Source organism: Phaethon aethereus (genome assembly GCF_964289735.1).
Source record: "Phaethon aethereus genome assembly, chromosome: 1".
NCBI lineage: Eukaryota > Metazoa > Chordata > Aves > Phaethontiformes > Phaethontidae > Phaethon > Phaethon aethereus.
This window is the reverse complement of record NC_138575.1, coordinates 98,311,187-98,327,409: the sequence shown is the minus strand read 5'-3', so window position 1 is coordinate 98,327,409 and position 16,223 is coordinate 98,311,187. Positions and strand designations below refer to the sequence as shown.

The window sequence follows — 16,223 nt, the reverse complement described above, 5'->3', positions numbered from 1 at the left end:
AATTTCAAAATATTTGTGCCGTTGAATGCAGCAGAGCTGACAGAGCCTATGTGGGAAAATAGTGCATGTACACCACTAAAGATAGAAAACATGGCATCAGGAAAGTAAAGGAAAAGACACGGCTAAGCCTTAGGAAAAGATATTAAGCATAAAGGTAGCTGGGGGAACTGGAGATGGGGATAGCCATTTTATTATCTTAGAGATGGATATGGATGGGGAAAAAAATGAAAGAAATTCATGGTCTTGCTTACTTAGGTAGCTCCAGAGAGGCTCTACTACACAGGGATGATGTGGAAGAGAACTCCACTGTGGAAAGGCTAAGGAACAACCTGGGCATGATTTGGACAGTGTAGGCAACATGACTACAAAAGAAAAAAACCCCAAGGACCCAAGGAAACAGGCTAAGCTATAATCCTGTACATAGTGTACACCTGAAAATGCCCCTCAGAGTTGTAGATACGCAGGACCACAATACTGTAACAAGAAAAAGACTTTGGAGGGTTACCAGCAGGACAGCGGGCAGAGCAAGTCCAGGACATAAGTTAAAAAAAAAAATGTCAAAGTTATCTTCAATCTGAGGCAAACAGAAAGCTGGTTAAGACTTCTACAAAGGGAGGGTTGGTTTAGGTTAGTATTTCTGAGCTCTGGCACAGAAACAAGCTCTTATATCCTGACCAGCTGCAGTCTGCAAAGTTCTAGGCAGAGGGAAATCAGAGGGAGAAGAGATAGGGACATAGCTAAATGCTCTGGCAAAGGGATAGATAATATGGTCTCTGATACAGAAGGAATGGAGCAACGAAAGGACTAGAGAGCTATGAGAACTCTAGATAAAGAGTTCAGGGCCAACTGCAGAACTGCCCTTGCTTTGTCAGCTCTGCTGCAACAGCATCTGGAGCAGGGAAACTGTAATTAAGGACATGCCAATTAAAAACAAAACAGCATCATACTGGAATAAGGCAGTATGATCAACTGGAGCCAGCAGGTAATGGAATCAAGCAGACAGGGAAATAAGGGACCAAAGCAACCAAAGACTAGAGAGCTGAGTAGCCTCTGTCTAGAAGCATTTCCATGATACTGAATTGAGAGAGAAGGCGGCTGAAAACCTTAACTAAGTAATGCACCAGTACCTTTGTCCGGAACATTAAGCTTCTCCTTTCTGTGCTTACATTTGCTGACAATTTTGTGGAATAAGTTCTTTTTCTGAGACTGGAATGAACCTACAGACAACATTAACAATACATACTTTTAATCAGCAGTTTTAAAAAGAGTACAATAGTCACAGTATGTACTATACAACCTCCCCTTCCACTAATACAGGATGTCATTTCATGGGGAAGCACAAAACCAGACCTTCTGCCCAAAATGGACTTTGGAGGCTTTCAGCAGGCTGTACTTCAACCCATCAGCTCCCAACTGTTACGGGCATACAAAGCATTTTGGAGAATGATGACCTTAGGAAAGCTTAGCCATATGACAAAACAAGGGTTTTGCTTCCATGTTTGTTTAAAGATATGCTCTCTTTTGGATGCGTACTGGGTTTGGCTGGAATGGAGTAAACTTTCCTGACAGCATCCTGGATGGTGCTGTGTTTTAGACCAGTGACCAAAACAGTGTTGGTAATACACCAAATTTTACTTACTGCCGGGTGGTGCTTACAGGGCATCAAGATCTCCCTCTCTCTCACTGCCACCCCAGCGAGCAAGCTGAGGGTGTGCAAGAGGTTGGGAGGGGACATAGCTGGGACAGCTGATGCACACTGATCAAGAGGTATTTCATACCGTGTAACATCATGCTAGGCAATAAAACTGGGGGGAGAGTTTTTCCCAAAGTAGTCCTTGCCCAGAGACTGGCTGGGCATCAATTTCTTGGTGGTGAGTGCGGGCTTTTGCATCACTTTGTTCTCCCTTGCCCCCCCTTCACTTTCTGAACTGTCTTTATCTTGACCCATGGGTATCCTTCCCACCTGCAGCTGACTTGGAACAGCATTCTACCCACCACAAATACTGGCCTCCTCCACTCCTCCTCATCCTTAAAAGGAACCAGATACATGCATTGGCTACTGAGACACAACTTGCAACCATGCAGTAACACACGGTCAAGGTTAAGTCTACATCATGTATCTGCAATTTGCCATCACTGACTCTCTATATGCAGGGAAAGAAGGAGAAAAGTGTGTAGCACATGGAAGAAGGATCTAGCCTTATGAGGGAAAAACCATTTACAGACACTAGGTTGTTTGAATAATATTGAAAATTACTGAAAGAAAGCTAAAATCCAGCCAGAAACAGGCATAAAACCCCTAAGATTTTTATACATGTTGGCTCTGTGGCTCACTGCTGCTTGTTTTTTACTACTGAAGAAATCAAGACTTAGGGAAAAGATTAATAATTTCCCAAAAATCTAGGAAGTCAAACAACAAACTAAGTAACATCCAAGCAAGACACCACCTTAGGCAACATCAGCTTGAATGAGAAAAGCTTCACTAGAACTTGTATAAAAAAATTATCAGAAAGTTCAATAAAGAGGCCATATTCACTCAAACTGATTCAAGTGTTGTTCTGCAAATTTTACAATAGCTTCCTAAGTATCAGAGTTGGATAAGCAGTCTATTGTCAGTGCAATAAAAATACAAAACAAGGAATAAAAAAGCTCAGGCAGGCTGAGGGAAAGCCTAAGTGAAAAACCTGAGCTTTTCTGAAGACTAAGGTTGAACACTTCATCCACATCAACAGAGACAAGTCTTCCCACAACAGTTCCAGAAAGTGAGAGAGGCAGAGGTACATAACTAAATGATTCTTACAACTTTTTTTTTTTAATTAGCAAAGTAGTGATTTTTGCAGGTGCTTGGAATAAGCAACGTTACATAGCATCACAGAAGTCTCCATTTCTACAGCTCAACCTGCACCCTATAGACCATTTCAATCAGTATCATAATTGTCAGCCAGTCAGTAACTCTAAGCAGAATAACTGACGTGAAAAACTCACAAAAGGATGACACGCATTGCATGAAGAAGGAAACCCGTGTCTTTCATCTCTTTTCTACCATCCAAGGCACCTTTGTCATAAGCTTTTATCTGCAACATGTAGGGTACTCCAAAAAAAAAAACAACAGGGTACGTGTAGGGTACACACCACTTGCATGTAGAATTTTGTTCCCAAATGGAAAATCCAAGGACATTGACTTCAGTGGGGTCAAAAGAGAAGCTTCCTTTTCATAAGGAAAATTCCAATTTCCTACCCTTTTCGCTGTTATTTCTGTGAGACAGTGCCCACTGACATTTGAATACCCTTTGGCCATGAATGCAGCAAAAGAGAAGATGGGCTAACAGCTAAGTTAAGTCACCATGTCATATTCAGACCTGAGAATGTAACTTCTGACTCCATGAGAAACTTCACCCACACTCCCTGCCTGAACCACTGAGAGTGAACTAGAGGATATGCTTACTGCCCTTGGTGAAAAGCCAAATTACAACTGCTCAGTGCTTACACATGTAAGTTGTCTAGTAATTACTGAACAGACTACCTGGTGGTTCTTCAAAAATGGCCACATCCCATCCTGCCTTTAAATTAAGGCCAAAGCCAACGAACCGCCAAATACAGGATCTTTGCATGGCACATTCAGGTATGAAAAACACAGCTTTTATTTTAATAGAATGTAGCTGAACTAGACCAATATGGAGAAGGCAAAATATAGTCTGGACTGGAGAGGACATCTGCATGTAGGAAAGGCTGAACAAGGGGGCATTCCTGAGATCATGCGCTGGTTTTGGCTGGGATAGAGTTAATGCCCCTTCCCTTTCAGGTTGTCACTAGCAGGTGCCCCAGGGGCACCCATGCAGGAGGTTACAGGATGGCTGGCTGGGCTACGCCTGCTCTCCGAGACTGCAAACAAACGCCACTTGTCAACGTTTGATCCAGCGAAAATCCATGACTGAAAAAAATAACTAACCCAAAAGGCTTGCTGCAAGGCACTGGACTGTGGATGTGATTTCCTACAGAAAGCGGAAAAAAACTTTTAATGTTCGTTTACTTGCTCATCGTTCTCTATTGGAAATAACTCTACATGGCTCTTCCTTTCCCTGGCACTTCAGCGGTTGCCATAGGGTTTAGCCACCTGCTAATCCCAGGCTCATCCATTGCGCTCACTGAGGGCAGCAGGGATTTCCTCCTGGGAATACTGGCTACGGCCAGTGGCAACTGCTCAGGGAAGCAGCAGGCAAGCAAACGAACCCACCATACATAACAAACGGCATTTCCTCCACATTTCCCCCTCTGCTCTCACAAAGGTCCCTATTTTAAAGGGTCTGATCAAATAGAAAACACTTCAACATGATTGTATGTGCATTTCTGCACATACAGATTTGTCTGTGCATTTCTGCACCTCTCAGGAGGAAGATGCTGTATTTTTAGGTTGTAATCTTTGGAACATTACAGCATGTGATCTCCAGGCATCTGAATGCTTTGAACTGAGCCAAAAAAACCCACCAAGCTAAGACCGAGAGGAATGCCACAAAGAAGCATCCACTTTAAGCTGATGCTTTATTTCTAGTCCTAGAGGCCACAGACAAAAAAAATTGTAGACAATCCCTTATCCAAATAAAAGCACACTATGCATTCCTCTCCTCACCTTCCCAAAATGAAAGCTTTTGTGATGTGCTTAGTGTGTAAGTGAGCATTTCTTCACAGCACACAGCAGAAATAATGACTATGCCTGTTGCTCATTTTTGCATACAAGCGGATTAGTGACTCACTGCAGACTGCTGACTTCTGTGTGGTGGGATGTTTTGGCACATATGCCATTGGAAAGAAGAAAAAAAAAAGAAATCAGTCACAGCTCCAGCAAATGTCGGAGCAGGCCATCTGCACAGATTCAGTATAGCTGTATTTTTCAGCCATTTTGTGACATTATTATTGTATATGCACACTCCTAGTTCAAAATGCCTGAGGTAGAATTTGCCAAAGTATTATGGCTTGTTCAATCCTGCTCCCACCGAAGAAAGATCACCATTAACTTCCGTGGAAGCAGAATTTGGACAATTTGGAAAGCTTTGAGAAAAAACCTGCCTCATCTAAGAAAGTCAAAATTTCCCTTATACACGTGGATTTGAAACAGCTTTCACATTACAAGCTTATTCAGGTGTTTTTATATGAAAAGAAGTGGCTGAAGTGAGGACTGGACATGACAAGCACAACGAAAGGAGTCAGTGTACACTTATCCACTGATTTTCTGCTTAGGAGTAGAAAAACATCCTGACAATCCTGGCAGTTTGGGTTTGGTAGCAGATCAGGCCTCTTGTAGTTATAGGTTAACGACATTTGAGAAAATCAATCTGGCACAGTTTACTCCAAAATAAAACATATTAAAGCATACAGCCCTAGTTATGGGGGGGTGAAACCACCCCCAAACCAATATAACAACAAAAAAATGTCTCCATTTTTATTCACCTAACATACCGGGGAAGTTTTAATGTGCAGCACTCCAACCTGTTTTCTGAATTTAGATGTATTTTAGTAGGCATTGTTCTGTACACTGCAAAAATTAAGTACTTATCTGAGGACTGAGAATGCCTGGGAGGTTTACAATCCTGCACATGCTCATTCAGAAAAAGCAGGGAATGATTTTATAGAGTGTTTACTAAACCTACCCCTACTGCTTATTAGCTGCTGTTTGGAAACATCAGAAGCCCCAACCACTAGTGGGCACCGTTTCCGCTGGACATCTCATCACCTTATAGACAGAGACAATCCAAGGAAGAGCAAAGCAGCAGAAACAACTCCGCATGACACTGTAATAATGCAGGGCACAGCAGAACAAAATTAAGGTCTCCTGCAACCCAACACAGTCCCACCCATAAGACTATATTGACCCTTCATGGTTCACGCTCATCACATTGCAAGAATGTTACTTTTGTTTAATTCTGATGGTGTAAAAAACTAAGACAATTCAATAAACCCAGAACCATTCCAAACCAACCTCTATCATTTTGCACACCACCATTTTAATTTCCTGCAATACTTGCAGGAGCCTAGTATTGCAGACCTGCATGCTTAACACCTTTGGAGCTCAGTGTTCTCTAACAGTCTCTGGACTTGTCACGGTTCACAGGCAAGCCAACAGCATGACGAGGCTGAATGGCCTGTCAGTACACCACAAATTAAATTGAGGATTCAGCTTAATGAATGTTTGGCTCAGCTGGAACACTTTCCCTACTAAGCCAGTAAGCTTGCTTGTATGCAGTTTGGCTCAGGTTGTTTCAAATCCTCAACTCACATCCTAATTCAAGCATTGTAACAAAATAAACAAATTAAAATTGACCCATTGCCATGGAATATTTCCTTTTTAGCAGTCTTTCTTTTCCAAAAGAAAAATGGTTTGTTGGAAAGTTTTTCAGCTACCTCCTGAGAGCTGAACATCACTCTCCAGAGAGCTGGAATGACTGACGCAAGCTGACAGCTGGCCCTGCTAACTTGAGTGAATTCAGCATTCCTTGAAATTAGGAGCAGATATCACCAGCTCCGTCTGGATTTAGTCTGGGGCTGTGGTTAGATGTTCACTAGAGAAACAGCAGTGTCAGTATCAGCTATTCCTGCCCTGGGGCTGCTTGTTGCAGCCCTGCAGCTCAGCTGGTGGAAAAGTTCATGTGACTGTTTACCATCTGCTTCAGTGCAAAGTCAGCCGGCTTAGTTTAAAGAGCGCTTATTGTCAGCTAAGGCAAATGCTCCCTGGCCTCCTCCACAGGGCTGTGCCAAAACTACCTCTAACCAGGCTTGTAACCTGCCTGCAGTTATGTTTCTGACCTTCCCTTGAGACGTGGCCGAATACATTCCAAAGCTTTTAAAGTGGTGCAAACAAGGATAAAAATTAAGCTCTCGTGTACGAACCTAGCCAAAAGCTGAAAGCAGTTCTGGGCTACCTGACTTGAGGTAGCGTTCTAGCACGCCATTCCAAAACAACCTAGGGCCTGCAAAATTTTTAGACGTGCAGGCCCTTGAACAGGTAAATACTCTAAGCAAGAAATCCACGGAGCTGCTATTACAACATCAACTGCCAGATCACGGTAGATGGGGAGATCTTGCTCCCAACAGATACTGCTTAATTAACCACTGTATTATCATACTGTAAAGAAATTCATTCACGCTCATTGACTGAGTTCCGTCAAATACACACCATAAAAAAACTGAAAAGCATTTGAAGTCAGAACTCACGTGGTATTACCACATGTCTAATTTTGCAAAACTGACTGTTCCACATCTAACTATATAAATACAAAAATCAATACCAAAATTGGCATGGACTAGAAAAGAGCAGCTGCTCAATCCTGCATACTGTAATGTGACTATTTATGAAGCATTCAAAAGGCATATATCTAATCCAGGGTCACCTGGCTTAAACAGCTGTATTAGATCTGAAAACCTGTCAATCAGTGGAACTACCACAGTAGTAGAAAAGGACATCAGCTTCATTATGCTTGCGAACTGTGCATAATGAGGATTCTTTTGAGCATGGTGGTGAGTGCGGGCTTTTGCATCACTTTGTTCTCCCTTGCCCCCCCTTCACTTTCCGAGCATCCTTTTGTCTTACAGAATTATTGGTACGTCATTCCTTCATTTTGTGATGCTTCTGTACTGTATGTATGCATCAGTATTTCTGCCAGAGTCTGAAATACCACCAAAACATAGGTCACAGGTTGGTTGTATATAAAACAGCCAAATGTGTCATGAGTTTCTCCCTCCAAGAGCCTCAGCAACACAGCTGAGTATGGAATTGGTTTTCATGTCCTCTAACCTTTTTTTATCATGTCAGGACAGTTTTGCTCCAAACTTACGATAGGAGTTAAAATCTTGATGAAAAAAAAAGATCCAAATGTTTCATTCAGACATCTCTGCTATCTTATCTTTTTTAATTCATAGAGCCTGAAATTACAGTGAAATGCAAATCAGCATAAAACTACCTTTTGAAAAATGTCAGAATGTAACCTTTTGATCATCCGCCATTTTTTCCCCATTTTCTCCTGGGAAAACTTGACAAATTCACTTACCTCACAAATATTCACGCTTTTGATAAATTTGCTTGCTGTGAGGAATAGATTTCATCTACAAACTCTAATCAGTTCTACTCAGCATAAAAAACAGGAGTGAAGACTACAGCCTGAAAACTAACCCAGGTGAGAACCAACTAACTTCAGTGCTAGAAAAATGTTTTGACTTCATGCTTTTCATATATAACAGTAAAGTAAGAAAGTATAAATTCCTGAGCTTGTTGTAGCATTGTGGTTGCTTAAGAACGTATTGCACATGGTAAATTACCTTTGTTGGATTTAGGTTGTTCAGACGAGCCACTTCCAAGCTTTCTCTTTTTCCTTGGAACAGCCGAATTTTTCCTGTCAAAGGTAATAGGACTGTATTGAGGGAGGCTGTTGAATTTCTTTTCAAATTCTTCTTCCAACTTTGCTAAGCTAAAGGGGAAACAAAACCAATCAAATTAAATGTAACTCCGTTTCTAGAAAAAAAAAAATATTGGTTTAGGAGCATGTGTGCGTATATACATACCTATCTACACAGACAGATGGGGAAAGAGATAAGCGCACACACACTGTCAACATCAAACTAGTATATATTGAAAGAACTTTGAGATGAGAATTTACATGCCAGTATCTGCATTTGTAACGCAGTACAAATTGACTACATTAGTTGCATATACTAAAATTAGGGGGAAAAAAATAAATGTCACACTACTGACATTTAGCTCTGCTGCACAGATTCGTACAGGAGATTTGTCTGTTCTGTGAGGGGAATGAAAAAAGTCAGTAAAACCAATAAATAAACAAACCAATAAAATAAAAGTCCTTACACCAGAATGAAAACACCGACAACTCAAATCAGAAGAAAAATGTCAAACTATTCAATCTTCTGGGGATATTCTAAAACCTGATGCTTTAGGGTGGGAATTAGCTCTGCATTTGTTCTGAGGGATTATATTTCCTCTCCTCAATATTGTTTGTTGCAAGATGAAAAATTCAACTAGCTCATGCTTTCATGAAACCCTCATAATTCAGCCCAACCTGAATGACTGTAATTAGCTTTATCTACAATTCAAGAAATCCACAGACATGGTATTGCTATTCCTAATAGCCAGATGAAAACAAACCACTCAAGCAGGATGGTGCAGCATGGCATTTCTGGCTGTAATGACTACGCTGTCTTGTATAAGCACTCTGTTCCAGCAAATTTTTGCAGCCAGGCAGAAGCACAGGAAGGAACTGTAATTTAATAAAAGGCAGTGGGCACAGCTAGGCAGATTACAAATAGCACTGTCAATGACAAGGGAAGAATGATATTTTCTACTCGTCTTTTAATTGTTTGCTATGGAAAACCTGAACTTGACAAAAGTTGGCATGACTGTTGGATGCATGGCCCTTATGCACTGTACTCTTGGAAGTACCACATGGATGCATGGCGCTTATGCACTGTACTCTTGGAAGTACCACAAGAAACACGATGTTTCTCTCGGCTCCCTGAAGCGGCACTTCAAACAAACTGCATTCTGAAAGCTTTCGTACACAGAATGATACTTCATTTTATCTCTGCAATCATTACTTCTTTTAGTAAGCAATCTTCCACCTTACAATACAGCCTTGGGTCTTGGCAGACTGTGTGCATGGTGGGGTTTGTTCGTTTGTGGGTTCCTCTGTGTGTGTGTGTGCATGTTTTGCTTTGTTTTTGTATCACAAAGATACCTGACATTAGTGGTGCTTGGTACTGCCATGTGGATGTTCCCTGACAACCACAAAACAAGCCAATTTTCTGCTCTGACAGCTGTCATACAATTCCACCCTCTGCCCCAGCTCCTCTCCCACTGCCTGTTGCCACCTGCCTTGTCTCCTGCCCCAACGACATGTGAGAAGCTGCAGCTCTAATTAGGAAGGACCTACCCTGAAAGCAGACGAGCTGCCATCCTGGCTGCTAATTCATAGCTTGTGCAACACGAAGGCTGCTATCGCTATGTCAGCGATTAATTATTAAAAAAAAAAAAACAACAAAAAAAACCACCCACAAAAAATCATTCACATTGTCATGACTTTTCAGTGCCAGCTTGGTTAGATGCGTGCCGCTGAGCCAAGGTCTTCATGCTGTACAGCCTAGTCCTGCCAGGAGATACACGCAGGCAGAGCGCGCTGCTCAGCAAAGGAGTGGGCAGCGCACGGACAAAGCGCCCTCGATAGGGACCATCGGGGAAGTGTGGGCAACTACCGATGGAGAAGAAAGTAAGAGGACACAGGGAGAAAGACGTAATTCCAAAGGGGCGAGGACCTTCCCCCCCAACCACACACAGGAAATGAGGCTGAAAGGTGATGCTGAAAGGGAGCAGAAAGAGTTAGGAGGAGCAGGTAGAGGTAAAACCAGCTCTTCAAGTAGACACAGGATCAGGTAGTGCAATGAATAGGGATAATGGGTACCTTCTCCGGCATTTACGCTCCGCAAATTACCCATTCTGCCGCCTTTACGGAGTTCACTAAATAATATTCATCAATGACACAACTGAATCAAGAAGCAAGACTGGCAAATATGTGTGTTGCCCATCCAGCCAGCTAACAATGGCAGAACAGTATTTGTTAAATGAATTAATTATTTACACAATTTTCCTAGCTACTTTGAGTAAATCATTTGTAACTACATTTTTTTTTTTGGCTAGGAGATGCATTCAGTTTTCAGACCATTAGGTGTAAAAAGTTTTCAATCTTTCAATTTAAATTTAAAAAATACTTACAAAACTTACATACAATGCACTAAAAATACAAGAAGTGTTCCATTATTTTTTCTTGACTATTCCAAGCAAACAAGACTTCAAGATTTTACAGCAAAGATATTAAATTGATGAAAGTGAGCTGCAGCTAAATTTCACATAGACTAGGTTATAAAAAAGGCTACTGCAAGCCTGCACAAAAGAAACACATTACAATTTTAAGCATGAAGTGTGGAGAATCTACTCTTTAATTCATTTTTACACCCTGAATTCAGGTAATTGGAAGTCTTTAAGAATTTGCAAGCCAGTATGAATGGCTAAGCAGATTTAAGAACTATGCCTGCAGTTAAATAAATCTGTAATACTCTGACAAAAATTGTTATTCATGCACTAGAAAAGTAATTCTGTGTGGCCTTGCTAAATTTTAATGCATTTGTAACTCATTATTCTTCTAATATATTTACTTTCTTCTTGGTGTACATGAAGGGTTTAAATATCTTGTCTCTACAATGGAAACATGACATATTTATCATAATTATTTGCCAATATTACAACATTGTTTACCCTTCTGTAAGCAATATCTCCAAGTGGGCAAAGAGATCTATTCTTTCTAGTCTAATTCTGTTTATGATGATTGAACACCTACACAGAACTTTAAATACTGCTTGTGAAGTGTTTTGAAAATACAAGTAACCCTCTTCACCACCTCTTCAGCAGGTAAATATAAATATTGCACCTTTTTTTTTTTTTTAGAAGTGAGCAAATAATGTCATTCAAATCCATTTACAGTAGTGTAAACCAGGAAAGATCTCAAAGGAATTACTTTGGTATATAAACAACAGGTATCTAGAGCATGGCTCAGCCCAACGGTGTTTGTAATTTTCAGGAATTCTCTCTAATTGTGATTATTTGGGTGTTGGATGCAGTTCACTTAGCTGCAACGAGGAGGACTCACTCTTAGCTACCACACTGACCTAACTAAAACTTTGAACAGTGTTAAAATGCAACTTACCCAAAAACAAACTCTTCCTTTGGCTTAGGCCTTTTCAGTTTTTTGTTCCCACTTGTCCCACTCTGGGAAAAAGCCCAGTTTTCTTCATTCCAGCATCCTTCATGATCTGAGGAGTTGCCTTTTCCTGAGCTTCTTTTTCCTGGGATGAAGGCAGAAAATAGTTTCTCATCTTTAGAAAAATGGGCCAAAACAAAGTGGGCTCCGAAGGAACTTGTGTACCCATTCAGTACCACAACTTATGATGCCTGACCTTCTTCAAGAAGGTTACAAAAGGGGTTACAAAACATTTATTTATTTAAACTGGATAATGATGATATTGACAACTATTTCCCCCTCCAACCCTCAATTTTTATTCTATCGCTAAAGTCAGGATCTCTTGAGGTATGAAGGAGAATAAAGAGATGAGCAGATTTACAATAATACACTTCCCTAAATTACAAACATCTTTTTCTTTTCTGACTGTTCTAATTACACACATAAATCTACTAATCAGAAAAAATAGATTTCAAGACATCTCACTGAAAGCTTCCACAAATTATCTCAAATATCTTTCCACAAGGTAAAGGGTTCTTGCTTACCACCTACAGCAACACTAACAACCAAAGCAAAAGCACAACACATTTGCCTCTTGTAGGACTGAGGATTATGCTTACAACCACCAGGGCTCTTTATATAAAAACAAGCCAATTGTTCAGGGTTACATGCAACACAAGTCCTGCATATGTCTATCAGCAGGCTGACAAATTAACCAACAAAGCCTTCGATCAAAAAGCTAAATCTCAGATCATGAAAGACAAAAAGGGAGAGGTTAAGAGCTTGTGAGGTTAAGTATGAACACAGACCACATGACTCAAGAAGATCTGCCCTGGACCACAGAGTCCATCCCCTCCACCTGCCCCCAGCATCTCAGGTGACCAGAAACAGCATTCCCATCACACTGCTCAAACTCCAGCTTAATCACAAACTTTTGCTTTTCCTCCCACTCCAGGCAGGCTTTTGCAGTTCATGTTGTAAATGAAAGACTCAAAGCCACCCACCTCTATCCACATTAGCGCGCAGAGATGTGAGCATGCCCTCTGACACCAGAGTTTTATAAAGAGCACCTTTGCAAGATCTCTCTGACTTCCTGGAGCCACAGGTTTCTATCTTTTTAACACAGTCACTGTCCTCAGTTTTGACCTGTCCTGGTAAGCTCTGGGGTACCACCTCCTCTGTTGGGGTCAGTGGTTCCACTTTAACATTATCAGAAGCCTCACAGGGTACCTCCTTGCTGGCTGCAATATTAAGGAAGTCAGGAGGCTTTGATTCTTTGGTGGTCTCCGGGGGTTTCTCCTTTGATGTTTTCTTCTCTTTTGATTTCACTTTTTTCTTTGGTGATTTTGTATCCAACACACTTCCCTTCACATTTGAGACAGGGCGAGTTTTTTTGCGGGAAGTTTCCGCGAGTCTCTCAGCACCCCAGTCCCCCTTTGCCACGGCTTCAATTGTATACATTACACTTTCAATGTCCGACTCCGAGGACTGCCTCTTTTTACAAGGTTTCTTGGGGGTGGATTTTTCATTTGCGTGCCGGTCCAACTTATTTTTTTTCTTTTTCTTCTTTATCTTTTCCGGCTTTAGCCCGAGGATATTCATGTCAGCCATTGAAAGCTCTGGAGAACAGCACCTGTGATCCTTTGTGTTATCATTTCTCTCAAAAGGACTGCTCTCCATTGCAAGACTAGTAAAATCTCTGCATTTTGCAGTTTCTGATTCCTCAGCTTTTGTCTCATCCTGGTTTTGCATTTTCTCTATCTCTGATGGTTCTACTTTTCCTTTACAGGAGTCCTTTATTGTTGTTTTCTCCAGTTCTTCTACTTCCATTTCCTCTGGATCTTCCCTTCCCACATCTTCTGGTGCTTCCACTTTTGTTTTCCCAGGTTCTTTCACTTTTACTCCTTCTGAGGCAAGGCACATCTAAAACGAGTTTAAAAATAGTCCCATGAAACAAACATCAACTGTTAACATTACTTACCTATATTAACAGGAGCATTACACAGGGAATTCCTCTGGCATCTTAGTTCAGGAAGGCAAACTATGCCAAAAGACAATACTGAAAAACACACTGAAGTCCTACTGAAACTGATATGATGATGGCTAAGTGCTAGAATAAGGCTGGTGGGTTCTAGTGCTCTAACAGAAAAAGACACCAACTGATCTCAGTGATGTTTCCATGATCCTTCAAGTGCCTTTTATATAACCTGGAAACCCACTGCTAGATTGATTTTCAGAATACCCTAAATGCAATGGAACAATACAGTATCTCTCACAACTGCCACAGACAAGTTACTTGAAATTTCAGATCCATACCCCCTTCAACTCCCAAATGTCCTTATATACGATTCTTTCCTCCATTTCCCAAAGGGCCCTGAGGGGGGATGGGGTACTTGAATCTCAGTAATTGAGATTATTTTCTTTTACGTAAATGTGCAAAATAATTTGGAAGGTAGTGAAAAAGCCTTCCAAATCTTTCTTCTCATGTCACAGACTTATTTTGCAAGGAACTGCGAAGCAGCAATGGTTGTCATGGTTATCTCCTCCTGGAGATAACATTAATGGAAACCAAATCACTTGTACTGAGAGAAACAGCGATATTCAAAAGAAGAGATGTAAAAAGATCCTCAAACTGCCATGTTCCTGCAGCACTGACTTGGGAGATCCTCTTGGTTTTGGATCACCTGTAAGCTACGCTGACACTGCTACAGAGAGTAGTCCTTCACAGGACCGAGCAGTTGCCCTTGGGAAGATACGCATTCTTCTTACTCTCCCTCTCAAAGCCCACAAGCTGAATTCCCAGTGCAATTCTGTTTTTAAAACAAATGTCAACCAACCACCCACCTGGAGCAAAACCAGATGGAAGAGGCTTGTTTTGAACCAGATATCAGGAATTTCCCTATCCCACAGCTCAGCCCTTGGGCCATGTGGTCAGTATGGACGTACCCTCCAATCATTGGGTCCTCTTTAGGTCAATTTTTGACTTCTCAAATTGGCAAGGCATTTTTTCCTTGCAACTAAAAATATCTTACACCAACATATGTATGAGCATAACAACAATGATAGAAGGCTTTGTAGTAAGTTTTCAAAATTCTTGCTGCACAGGGCAGAAACTCCTGATCTGGCTCAGGTCAAGCTAGGTTGAGCACTGTAAACACTGGAGCTTGGGCAGCACAGTGTCTGTTAAGAAGCTGGTTAAATTATGCAGAGGAGAATCCCACAACTATGCTGAGGTAGGTTCCTGGTATCAAGGTACTTCTGAGACTTCTTTACTGCACTGCAATGTAAAACACAGCCTACGATTTTCAAAAGCTAAAGATCAATCTTTAAAATGCAACTCATTGGGCAGTAACAGTATGTTGCCAATTAAACACACACCCACACCCACACCCCCTCCCTGGTCAATGGATTTTTTTTTCTTTATACCTTCTTTGCTTCTGCATTAGTCAATAGTACAGAAGGTTACAGATATGGCTACAAAAAAACTGTTTTGTGAGCTCTAAATAGAATTTCAATTCACAGTCTTTAAGATGGGGAAAGCTTAAAAAAAAAAAAAGCTTGGAAACAAAAGAAATACAACTTTTCAAAAAAAGGGCCATTGATTTTAACTGTTCCCAGAAGGAGGATCTGCTGAGAGTATCATAGCAGAGTTTCTATAGAAGTTGTTGACCTGTTTATTCCCCACTTCAAAAAACAGTAGGCATGAAAAGCAAAAATAAATGAAAGCAACTAATGACCTTTAACACGGATTTGTAATGGCAATGCCCTAATCTGAGTACAGACTAATCCAGCCCCCTCTCTCAACTCCTTGACACCACCCTGGCCAAACTAAACAGTCAAAACCCAAAGCCTAAAACAAGGAATTGAAACAATTTCAATGGTGACTGGAAAGTCCCTTTGCCACCAGGGACTGGTACTTCTCAGCTGCAGCACAGACTCTTAGAAACCTCTGAGTTGATGGCTAGTCTGGGGAAATCTTGACTCGTGGCACCCATGCCACAACAGTTTATGCTTCTATAAGCAACAGTGTAATTATAACTGTAGCACTGTTCTGCCTTCCAGACTTCAGCAATCAACATCATTAACTTCTTCACCCCACTGCACCTGTGGTAATTAGTCCCCAGTATTTTAGTATTACCTCTGCCAGCTGAAATAATGCTGATGTTCCACACTGCTTGGTTAAATCAGGAGGACCTGAGTGGGATGTACTTGAAGAAATCTAAAGAAAAAACAGAGGGGGATAAAAAAGAAAAACTTACTTTACCAGTATAATTCTTTTATGTTTACCACACAGCTTTTGAATGGATTATTTCCTCTCTCTTCCAAAAATTCATTCCTAAGATTACATACTGAAAAAGAAATGCAGACCTGGTGCATGCTGTTATAAATACAACCCTGCTCCACCATTGCTCCAGTGGATAATACCACTGGACA

The 16,223-nt window shown here is 41.1% G+C and overlaps 1 protein-coding gene across 1 annotated transcript in view; it reads right to left on the bottom strand.

Annotated features, from left to right (window-relative positions):
- The window catches only part of BBX (BBX high mobility group box domain containing), a 59,039-nt gene that overhangs the window by 11,332 nt on the left and 31,484 nt on the right, over nt 1-16,223 (bottom strand). The window contains exons 8-12 of the mRNA XM_082003297.1: nt 15,928-16,008; nt 12,794-13,712; nt 11,757-11,895; nt 8,308-8,456; nt 1,128-1,217 (exon numbers count right to left, since the gene is read on the bottom strand). Coding sequence (XP_081859423.1) covers nt 1,128-1,217; nt 8,308-8,456; nt 11,757-11,895; nt 12,794-13,712; nt 15,928-16,008 — 1,378 coding nt within the window. The remainder of the gene's footprint in view (nt 1-1,127; nt 1,218-8,307; nt 8,457-11,756; nt 11,896-12,793; nt 13,713-15,927; nt 16,009-16,223) is intronic.